Source organism: Tasmannia lanceolata, unplaced genomic scaffold (genome assembly GCF_043159265.1).
Source record: "Tasmannia lanceolata isolate RefF3 unplaced genomic scaffold, GAP_Taslan_0.1 ptg000012l, whole genome shotgun sequence".
Classification (NCBI taxonomy): domain Eukaryota; kingdom Viridiplantae; phylum Streptophyta; class Magnoliopsida; order Canellales; family Winteraceae; genus Tasmannia; species Tasmannia lanceolata.
Genome location: NW_027518689.1, coordinates 37511990 through 37523649, shown reverse-complemented (window position 1 = coordinate 37523649; position 11660 = coordinate 37511990). Strand labels below are relative to the sequence as shown.

The 11660-nt window shown below is 41.5% G+C and overlaps 1 protein-coding gene and 1 pseudogene across 2 annotated transcripts; both read left to right on the top strand.

Moving 5' to 3' along the window:
• Window positions 1-632, top strand: LOC143888773 (oligopeptide transporter 7 pseudogene; annotated as a pseudogene).
• Window positions 633-2356: 1724 nt separating this feature from the next.
• Window positions 2357-11568, top strand: LOC143888088 (oligopeptide transporter 7-like). 2 transcript variants are annotated; one of them, XM_077392382.1, is made up of 8 exons: window positions 2358-2627; window positions 2707-2851; window positions 2959-3200; window positions 3288-3385; window positions 8588-9157; window positions 9808-10063; window positions 10370-10552; window positions 10683-11568. In XM_077392382.1, the coding sequence occupies exons 2-8, from the start codon at window positions 2818-2820 to the stop codon at window positions 11295-11297; spliced, it is 1998 nt and encodes a 665-aa protein (XP_077248497.1). In that variant the 5' UTR covers window positions 2358-2627; window positions 2707-2817; the 3' UTR covers window positions 11298-11568. The 2 variants fall into 2 exon arrangements, with proteins under 2 accessions (XP_077248496.1, XP_077248497.1); XM_077392381.1 differs by having other exon boundaries at window positions 2357-2627; window positions 2707-3200.
• The last annotated feature ends 92 nt before the right edge of the window (window positions 11569-11660 follow it).

Sequence of the window (11660 nt, the reverse complement as noted above, 5' to 3'; positions counted from 1 at the left end):
ATGTGGGTTTTGGGAACAATCTCATGTGCTCTTCTCGCATTCCTCAACCAGTTTTTCTGGTATAGAAGGGAGTCTCTCTCGATCACTGCCATCTCTGCTCAGATTGCAGTTGTTCCTCTAGGACACCTTATGGCCTCAACCATCACTAAAAGAGTCATCTTCAAAGGAATGGGATGGGAATTCACCCTCAATCCAGGCCCATTCAATCCAAAAGAACACGTTTTGATCACCATTTTTGCTAATGCTGGAGCCGGGACTGTTTATGCCATCCACATTGTCTCTTCTGTTAAGCTCTTTTATAAGAAGGAGATGACCTTTTTAGTTTCTCTGTTTGTGGTCCTAACAACCCGGGTGAGAAAGATTTCTACATTTTTGTATGAGAACAAAAAAATTTCAATTTTCTTTTAGTTTTTGTTTATTTGTAATTGTAATTTTTTTTTTTGAATGTTCAGGTGTTGGGATTCGGATGGGCTGGGATATTCCGGCGGTATCTGGTGGAGCCCGCATCTATGTGGTGGCCCGCAAATCTTGTTCAGGTGGCACTCTTCAGGTATTCTTTTCACGAACCATTTGTCTTGTGGGCTCCCAATGTGGCTTTGTGGATTAAAATTGAGACGATCCTAGCTGTTTGATTAACAGACTTATGGTAATGTAGCTTGTGGCTTCTTCTATACTAAAACGGTTTGGTTTTAGTGGGCCTTTCATTGGCTTACAGAAGGAAACTTTAAGGTTTGAATGTGGTAGTGGACCTTTCATTGGCCCGATCACTGGGCCGGGCCTTACCCCTTTGCCATTTTAGCTTAATCCAATGGTTGGATGATTTCCATGTAAACTGAGAAACTGCATATAAAAAACGGTTGCTTACAGAAACTAAATGCTGTGATCTGTATGTTACAATAACATAAACAAATACTGAAATCTGTTTTCATTAAACTGATTCAACCATAACCAGAATATATGAATTCCAAAGACCAATCTTCCTCTTCCTGTCCCTTTTGCTTTGTCATAGATGAGCAAAGACTTGAGCCCGAGTTGGGACCCGTTGTTAAAAAACTGCCTACTAACTAGATGGAGGTGGTTTCCTAGTCTTTTGTTGGTCGGGGTCACAAATTTCTTGTGGATTCAGGGACCCATTTCACATTCTTGCTTGAACCGGTTTGTACCACTCCGAAGATTGAATTCTTGCAGCAGTTGGCCTGTGCCGAAACAAGAGAACAATTTTTTTCTCCTTTTCTTTTCTTTTCATTTCTTTTGGCCACTTCATTTCCTCAGGTTTTCCCAGCTGAATGGATTTTCCCATCCAAATGCGTGGCTCGATTATTACTTATGTTGTGTATAGTCTGTACCTGATTAGCGGGTGGACCCCCCCCCCCCCTCTTACATTTCTAATTTAGCCCGATCAAAGCCGTCAACATACGCAAGAATGTACGGTTGCCTTTTGTGTTACGTGGCGGAACCTCATCCCCCCGATTGGTTCCAGGAATCGTGGCCATATATGGCAGAAAGGCAGATGACGACAAATTCCACGAATCTGCTAAGGGTAGCTCATACTCGAATCCAAAGAATCTTATTATTTACAATTGTTAGATTGTGACAGCTCGAAAATTAATGAAAAAACAGGTGGCTTTGAATCTTTGAACCGAATTATTACCAAAGTAAGTTTAATACCCGAATTGTACAATCCGAGGCAACAATTCTACCCCCTTTTTTTGGCATGTACACCCTATTACGTTGTATTCCATCATATGGACGGTTTGGATCATCCTATGATGTGGTCCCTACAGTAGTTTTTAAAATTACGGGACTATAAGGGACTATATGTCTTTCTGTACTGTTTCCCTTGTATGAGAGAATAGAGAGAGAAAGAGAGAATCTTGTATAAATATCTATTTAATCCCAACAGTGAAGTTTTTAATCCCAACAGTGAAGTCAACCGGATTCCGGATTTGCCAGGCTTTTTTCTTTTTCCTACAATTCCTAAAATTCCCACCAAAAATTTAGGGATGTCATTACCAAATATGGGAAGTGAGGAGAGAGAGAGAAAAGATAGAGAAAGAAAGAGGACATTATTTCCTAGGAAAGAAAAAGAGGGGACAAAGAGTCCATGCCATTCTCATAAGCAATCATTACAAGAGTGGGATTAAAACAATTCTAGTGCTAAAAAGCAACCAAACATGAGATGGGACGAAAATTTTACTAAAAACTTCCTAGGTTTTAAATTTTACTGGCAATCAAACGGACCGGTCAAACTATTTGAGAAGGGAAAAGAGAATAGTTCTTTACTTGCAACCAAACAGACCGTCAAGCTATTTGAGAAGGGAAAAGAGAATAGTTCTTTTGAATTTTTTTCTGTATCCAGTCCAATCGTAGGATGCCTTCATTTATTTATTTTCAGGAAAAGAAAAAGCAAATGTACAAATGATCAAAGGCAATTTTCACATTTTTTTAGTCTCCAAATGTTAGGCAAGATGAGTACAATAAAGAAGTATCTAACATCAGAGGAAAACGATATGTAAAATAGAACTTCTATAACACCCTGCACATTTTTTTTTGACAATTTCTCTTTCCTGGTTTTGTTAGACAGAATCAGAAAATGGAATCCACTGATCAAATCACGACTTCTCTTCGTAAGAATCCTTCTCTCTTCCTCTCTTCTTCTTCCTTTAATTTATCCTCTCTTAATCAAACTTTTTTACACGCGTGCAGTTGAAAGCAGCAACGACCCATCATCATCAACGGCTGGAATTTCATCGGAAAAGTCATCAGAGGCCGAGAATTCTCCGATCGAGCAAGTGGCTTTGACAGTACCGGTTACCGATGACCCCACCCTCCCAGTCCTTACATTTCGGATGTGGGTCCTAGGGACTCTCTCTTGTATCCTCCTCTCATTCCTTAACCAGTTTTTCTGGTATCGAAAGGAGCCTCTAACAATCACCTCCATCTCTGCCCAAATTGCAGTTGTGCCACTCGGCCACCTAATGGCATCAACGATTACTAATCGGGTCTTCTTCAAGGGTAAAAGATGGGAATTTACTCTAAATCCGGGCCCCTTTAATGTGAAGGAACATGTTCTTATCACCATATTTGCTAACTCTGGAGCTGGGACTGTTTATGCCATTCACATTGTCACTGCTGTCAAGGCCTTCTACAAGAAGGAGATTACCTTTTTTGTTTCTTTGCTTGTTGTATTAACAACCCAGGTGAGATTTTTCTTAGATTTTTTATTGAAAAATTTAATGGTTTTCTTCAATTTTTTTTTATTTTTTTTTATTTTTTTGAAAGTGTAGGTGTTGGGATTTGGATGGGCTGGAATTTTCCGGCGTCATCTCGTGGAGCCGGCGGCTATGTGGTGGCCATACAATCTTGTTCAGGTTTCTCTGTTCAGGTATGTGCTATCTTCTTTTTTCCAATGAGATTCACAATTTCGAGTTCTGCCATATCATTAAAGGTATAATCCGAAATTTCCCATATCCCTAAACAACAAGACCCATAGGTATTGATCTATTTTAGACAAAATTATTAAAATGTACCGATTGAATTTCATTTTTCTATATATTTTTTTCCTCCACCAGCTCTCATTTTGAGGGTAGTTGAAGTAAATTTGACCTTTTCTTCTGTCGTGTAACTTTTGTGATCTTAGACATGACAATCTAGAGCTAATATCGCTAGAGATAGATTGAGGAACACCACCCAAATCGGTGGTTAATTAGCTGCCGTAATAGGAGCCGTTGATCGGGTGGGCCCAAACATTGGGTTAGTGCTTACTATCCGATAGATAGATCATTACCGTTGGACAGACAGACTTTTGTCATCTTACCCATTGAAGAAAACAATTTGGCTAATTCTCTATTCCACCAATCGGACGGTTAGGATCAACCTGTCAGCTAAAAAATAGTCTAGATTTGAACAGTGGCCCCACCGGAGTAGGGCATCCAAATGAGGACCAACCAGTCAACGAGTGGCGGTTAGGTGTGCACGTTCGGAGAGGGAGAAGGAGAGATGAGAGGAGAAAAGAGCCTTTTAGCAGGCAGAAAAGAGCAAAAGAGGTCAAAGAGCATTTGGTTTTCTAAAAGGGACACCCAGAAAGAAAAGATAATCAGCATAGAGGGGCCGGGGGCGCCTAAGGACACACTCATCATTTTCAGGTTAATTATTTGGGGAGCAAAATGATATCAGCAGACCGATGATGGCATCCCACACCCCATAAGGAATGGATATTTTAGGAGGAATGCCGGACTCAAGGGCGGTCTTGCAAAAATCGGATGAAAGGGCGCCCCCATTGCTGGAAAGTTTGCAAAGGGCGCCCCTCAGTTTAGCATTCCTCATATTTTAATTTTTTTTCCCTGAATTTTAGCTCACGTGAACTCAACCCTGCCCTCTAATTTTAATACAGTTTTAAAAATCTTTGGATGATTTTATTTTTAATTTTTTATTATTTCTAAATCTTTTTTTTTTCCTAGTTTTAGCTTGGTGTGACCTGACCTGACCTGACCTGACCTGAACTCAACCGCCTTCTAATTTTATTACAGTTTTAAAAATCTTAGCATGCTTTTATTTTAAATTTTGAGCAATGATAGGTACAAGGGAGCCCCTGTATAAAGAGCCAAAAAAGGGCTCGCTCCCTTGTATCTATCATTGCTCTTAAGTTTTTTATTTTTTATTTTTGCCCTGGGCGAACCGCGAAGCCCGAACCCTGAAACCAAACCCAACCCGACCCACCGGCCCGAGTAGCACCCCTAGTTCTAGTAGCCAGCTAACAAGACGAGTCTTCTATTAAGAGAATAGTGCCATTATCGAGACACGTGATTGAGGAGTAGGGCTGGCAATTTCACCCGAAAAAGCGGGGATCCGCCCCGCCCCGCCCCGTTTGGGGAGGGGATTCCCCGATTTGAAAGGGGAAGGGGAAGGGGAAGGAGAATATAAAAATTCCCCGGTGCGGGGAGGGGAAGGGGAAGGGGATGGAGTTGTCCCCGCCCCGCCCCGCCCCGCCCCGCTAATCAATGCCATTTTTTGTAAATTTTTAAGTGTTTTTTTTAAGGAAAACTACTAGAAGCTCTGTGGATCGGCTACAAGATTCCCCCAAACATAAACTTAGCTTGTCTTTTCCTTTTAATTAGCTTCTGAGAGCATTTTGGGAACTATAATAACCTTTTCACAGATGTTGAAATAATAAAGACAAGCTGAGAGCCTGAGACGCTGAGTGTATGCAATTATCAAAAAATCGTAGTGCCAACAGAATTTTAGGGTTGGATTTCAGGTTTTAATTTTCAACAAGAAAAATTTAGCTACTAGAAATTTGTTTCATGTCAGCACTAGACTGAATTGCAGTTAAAGAAATAAGTCATTTGTTGATTTTGTTCTCTTCTCCATTCTCATTTCTCATGCTCATCTGGGGGTTAACATGCTATACAGAATGAACTAATGAACATTATTTTGCGTGTGTGAGCGCCCACTTATGGACTTTTAAAGTTCATTGTGACTACTGAAATAGTTACTTTTTGCACATTGGCTGCCTGTTAATGAAGGTAATCCTGGTGCTCATTTCCTATTTATCATTCCATAATTTATGCAGAAAATTGCTGAAAGATGAGGTCCTGTTGTTATTTATGTTTGTTGTCTCATCCATGCATTTCTTATTTTGTCTATCTGTTTGTTGATCACATGAATAGAATCATAGCATTCATCACAATATTGTCTGTAATAGACGTAAAAGAAAGAAGCTCTGTTTGCTGGTTTGGTTGGGTTCCAAAGAGGGGGCGGGGCGGGGATTTTGTCCCCGAAGGATGAGGGGAGGGGAAGGGGAAGGGGATTAGATATTCCCCGCGGGGAGGGGAGGGGGATTCCCCACCATCCCCGCAGAGGGGAAGGGGAAGGGGAGGGGGAAAATTCCCCGCAGAGGGGAAGGGGAAGGGGACCCCAACATCCGGCCCCGACCCGCCCCGTTGCCACCCCTATTGAGGAGCCCAAGAAAGGTTGGCGCTCTCATCCTTAAAATTAGGCACTTCCACCCATTTCCGCTTGTCAAAGGTCAAAACTTAAAAACGTAGGTCAGATATGAGGAAGTGCCCTAGACTTACGGGCAGTTGAAAGGTAGATGGTACTAAGTCGTTACTCCCTATATCCTTTGTTTGAAAACGTTCTAGATACGTGTTTGTTACCCTAATGGGCCAGTCCAAACGGGCAGTCAAAAGCTAAAATAACCAACAAAATTTCCTCTGTTAACAAAAATATTTAGGCCTGATTTCTACAGACATCTCCAAGGTGGGACCTAAATAACACCAACTGTCAGGATTAAAATATATGCAGGGAATGAGCAATTACATTAGAACAGATTCCCAGTATCCAATAACAGAGGTCGACGTGGATGGAGGATAGCTTTGTACTAGGAAGTTGGTTCCTCTTCCTTTAACAAATGTGGTGCGGAGGTGACTTGCACGGAAGAAGAACCGATCTAGAGTTCAATACCAACACGAAAGCAAAAGAAAATATACGATAAAAGCAAAAATTCAAAGCTTAAACGTGAGTATACCTGGCAAACGGACGGGTAGGGTTGGGTTACTCACAGGTCATGCGGGTGTGGGGTCAAACGGGTTGGGTAAAAAATGACCTGCATCCCTACGATTCAGCACTTAGGTGACCCGCACCCACTGTGGGTGGGCTGGGTCGACCTGTGGGTGACCCTCAATATTTTGCCACCCGACCCAACCCCTGTTTTGACGGGTTGGGTTACCTGTGGGTCAATTTTGATGGGTCACTCAAATTTCAACCCGTACCCACAAATTTGTGGGTAGGTTGGGTCAACCTGCGATTTTGTCATGTCTAAACGTGAGACAACATCGTAGGCAAAACATCGGACACAGTTTTCAACTGCGTGCAAAATTCAGGGTCGCTCTTTCACCTCAAGAACTCTCGCTTATCTTACATGAGGGATATTTCTTGTGGCTATATTTTTCATGCTGGAAAATCAAATGGCCGTCCTCCTATTACCAAACTATGATGAGATGCGATGATGGGGACCACAAGCTCACACACACGACGTTAGCATGATTTGGACTGTTTGTATTATCACATTAGGAAAATGGTATATTTGCCGGCTTTTCTTCCCTGGCCACCCCCATCTAGTGTAAAAAGTAGGGGTGCAACTCATGTCGGTTGGGTAGAGTTGAGGCCAACCCGACCCAACCTCCGACCCAACCTGAGGAACCCATTTTCCCAACCCAACCCGAGTTCCAACCCCGCGGATTTCAACCCAACCCAACCTGAGGAACAATTTCCTCAATCCGACCCGACCTGATTTCCATATTGAATCGTGACCATCTAAATCATGTTTCATTTTCTAATTTTCGGGAAAGACAGAGAGAGCCGAGCGTACTTGTGACTTTCCCCCAAAAGTCTTAACTATTAGAAGTCTACAAGTAAAAGACTAAAAGTCTAAACCGTAAATATTACTAAAATTTAAAAGAAAAAAGAAAAAATAAAAAAACACAGCAGAATATGGTCGGGTTACAATTCGGGTCTGGTTGCCCGATATCCGAACCGATTTTCAGTCGGGTTATAAATTCCCAACCCGCAACCCAACCCAATCAGCCCAAAAATCAGGTTGAACCCAACCCGAGTTGTACCCCTAGTAAAAAGAGTAGTTATAACTTATAAATACACTCTAGAGGTTGGCATGGGGAATAAAAGGGAACGAATAATCACTTCCCATCACAATATATCATAAAGAAACAAGTCTCGCTAATGGCCATCGAGAATCTAAGAATAGTAAACCGTGGAACCTTCTCCATTAGTTTTGTTGGGCAACAAAACAAAAGATTGAAATCGCTTCTCTACACTGAGAAAATGACGTTCTCGGTCCAAAGTGGGAACATACCTATGTATGGCACTAGGTGGCACCTAGCCTGGTATGGGATAGGTTTAAATTGCCTAGGTTTAAATTGCCTAGCCTAACGCATTCCAACGGTCACGGCCTTTGGGCAAATTGGTTCGGACCCCAACGAGAGGATTTGATTTCTTGACATAATGAGCTATGGCATATCCGTGTTAGGCTCGATGGATATAGATCATTTACCATTTATTCCATAGTAATTTTCTCTCTATATTCCTGTAACAAAGGACAATAACCGAACATGTATCATCTCAATTATCACATTTTCTTTCGTTCTACAATTTTCCCCACCTTCAGGCTCATGGTTTTGTGCTTTTCTTACTAACATTAATAAAAAAATTAAGGCAAATTAAGCCCTTTTAAAACCTAATGAACTTGGAAGATTAAATACCATAACAAAAGTTCAGAGACTAAACACAAAAATCAATGCAATTTAGACATTAGTTTTCTCCTATGTATTGAACTTCCAATTGCTAATATTCAGTCTACACTAATCTAAATGTCAAACATAAGTGATTAATTAGTAGATAATAACTCATATAATTGGTGACATTTTTTTTTATGGAGGTTCAATCTGTTTCCTCACCTAATATACTTTTTTTTTAATTGGTCTCTATACTTTGTTGGCCTAATATACTTTGCTGCTGCTGGGTGCTTGCTTTGTTATAGTTCTGATGGTCACTTATCCTACAATGACAGGGCATTACATGAGAAGGAAAAGAGGCAAAAGGGAGGACTAACACGAAACCAATTCTTCCTCATTGCCTTCATCTTCAGTTTCGCTTACTACGTCTTACCTGGCTATCTCTTTAGCATGCTAACCTCCCTCTCATGGATATGTTGGATCTTCCCCACTTCTGTCCTAGCCCAACAACTTGGGTCAGGACTTTATGGGCTCGGAGTCGGTGTTTTAGGCCTAGATTGGTCCACCATCTCCTCCTACCTCGGCAGCCCACTCGCCAGCCCATGGTTTGCTACTGCCAATGTAGGTGCCGGATTTTTCTTAGTTATGTATATCTTGACACCAATCACTTACTGGTGCAATGTATACATGGCCAAGACCTTTCCTATATTCTCCGATGGTCTCTTCACAACTTCTGGACAGGAATACAACATCTCGAGTATCATCGACTCCAATTTCCACCTTGACGTCGAGGCCTATGAGAAAAATGGCCCTCTCTATCTTAGCACCTTCTTTGCAATGACTTATGGCGTTGGTTTCGCCTCTCTCACCGCCACAATTGTTCATGTCCTCCTCTTCCACGGAAGGTATGATTTAATATCTATTGCTGCTGAAACCTAACCTAAGATTGAATGGGATCCCAACTGGAAGTACGCTTGAGGAGATGACCTGCGCTCATGAACAAACGATCAGAAAACCATCTGGAGTTTGGACTCCGGGAGGCTATCTGATGCTCAAGTCAGAACCGGCAACAGTAATATGAGCTCTTTCTCTCATGAGAATTTTGGAATTGACTAAATGCAAAATGGTTAAAAGTCTTGTACCTTGGAGATTGTGCCTCTATTTATAGGAAAGATTAGGGTCCTTAATTTCCATTGGTCGGGTGTCCGCCATGTGTCCATTTTCAATTGGATGCCACATGTCCACTCCCGATTGGTGCCACGTGTCGGCCTCCCCCATTGGGTGCTAGTTTTTAGCCCCCAACAATATCACTTGTAGGAAAATTGTCCATGCTTTAATATCACATGTTGGATTGAATTTCAAACAGCCTCTCAAACAAATGACAAGAAGAATGTTTTTCATTAAGAAAGTTCCCTTATAATCTTTTATATCATAAACAAAGTCCGAGAGAGAGAATAGATGGGTGGTGAAACAAGATGCGTGGTGTAGTCTGTAATCTTTGAAAAAAAAAAAAAGGATGGTTGGTGATGAAAGACTTACTTTAAGGTGCGTGCAGAGAAATATGGGAGCTGAGCAAATCGGCCTTCCAAGAGAAGAGAATGGATGTGCACACGAGGCTGATGAGCAAATACAAGCAAGTTCCGGAGTGGTGGTTTGTGTGCATCCTGGTGGTCAATATTGGTGCCACAATATTCACGTGCGAATACTACAACGACCAACTTCAATTGCCATGGTGGGGCGTCTTGCTTGCATGTGCTCTCGCCATTTTCTTCACCCTCCCCATTGGAATCATCACTGCTACAACTAACCAGGTATACAATATATCTCACATCTTCTTAACTTCTAATGTTTTATTATTATTATTATTATTTTGCTACGGCAAACCCTTGGTTTAATAATGGCAGACACCTTTCTAGTTGTTAAAAGCTGGTACATTTCTCAAACGGAATGTTTGGCAGCCATGGAAAAAAAAAACTCCACAAGCCAAAGGGTTTATGATCATCCACATAACATTTTCTCATGACAAAAATGCCTTCATTTTTTTTAATAAAATGATAAGAGTATCCTTAATAGAGTTTTCCATATTATTATCTGACATGGTGGGATTGTATTGGCAGACGCCGGGGTTAAATATCATAACAGAGTATATAATCGGGTATTTATACCCAGGATACCCCGTCGCTAACATATGCTTCAAGGTTTATGGGTATATCAGTATGTCACAGGCTGTCACATTTTTGCAAGACTTCAAGCTTGGTCATTACATGAAGATTCCTCCAAGAACAATGTTCATGGCTCAGGTTTGTGTCTCTCATCTTCCACCTTTCCTCTTTACCCAATTGAACAAATTAATAACCAAATATGTCATCCTAACAATATTTTTTTTCTTCTAAATAATGACAATGAAGATGAATGGAATGAAATTTTCAGGTGGTGGGTACCCTTATAGCAGCACTGGTGTACTTGGGAACTGCATGGTGGCTCTTGGAGACTATCCCAGACATTTGTGATACTGAATTATTGTCCTCAAATAGTCCATGGACTTGCCCAGGGGATCATGTATTCTACGATGCCTCCGTCATCTGGGGTTTGATAGGGCCTCGCAGAATCTTCGGAGATCTCGGCACATACTCCGCCATAAACTGGTTCTTCCTCGGCGGTGCAATTGCTCCTCTCCTTGTGTGGCTTGCCCACAAGGCCTACCCTCACCAGAAATGGATCCCTCTCATCAACATGCCTATCCTTATAGGTGCCACAGGAAATATGCCGCCGGCCACAGCTGTTAACTACACTAGCTGGGTCATTCTTGGATTCCTTTCGGGCTTCGTTTTGTATCGGTACCGGCGAGATTGGTGGCAGAGGCATAATTATGTGCTTTCTGGTGCGCTCGATTCCGGTCTGGCCTTCATGGGAGTGTTGTTGTATCTGTGTTTGGGATTGGAGAATATTAGCCTCAACTGGTGGGGAAATGACTTGGATGGGTGCCCCTTGGCTTCTTGTCCTACTGCGAAAGGCATCGTAGTTGAAGGCTGCCCAGTTTTCTAAAGGTGGAATGAGTTCTCATAGTTGAAGGCTGCCTAGTTTTCTGAAGCTGGAATGAGTTCTACCTTGCAAGCATTCTTGAAAGAAGTTTTTCCCTGCTGCTAAAAAAATAGATCAACAACTGGAAAAGAAATTTGGTTGTATATATATAAAATCCATTTCAACTGAATCAATTCACTTTCCAGTGTAAATAACTGAAAGAATACCTGTTTACTTGAAATTTTTTTGATGAGTTTCAAATGCTCTAAATTTTAGTTATGAATTCGATTTCGTTTTTCATTTTGGAGAATGGAACAAATAGCCAAACAGAACTTTCTGCCAAAAATCTGGACGAATACAGAGAGAACGGGCCAAAAAAAGTTCATC

Excerpts from the sequence above, each read along its gene's own strand:
- LOC143888088 (XM_077392381.1), top strand. The coding sequence starts at position 2,594 with ATGGAATCCACTGATCAAATCACGACTTCTCTTC. Across the intron at positions 3,201-3,287 it reads TTGTTGTATTAACAACCCAG|GTGTTGGGATTTGGATGGGC; the intron begins GTGAGATTTTTC and ends TTGAAAGTGTAG. Across the intron at positions 10,064-10,369 it reads TCACTGCTACAACTAACCAG|ACGCCGGGGTTAAATATCAT; the intron begins GTATACAATATA and ends TTGTATTGGCAG.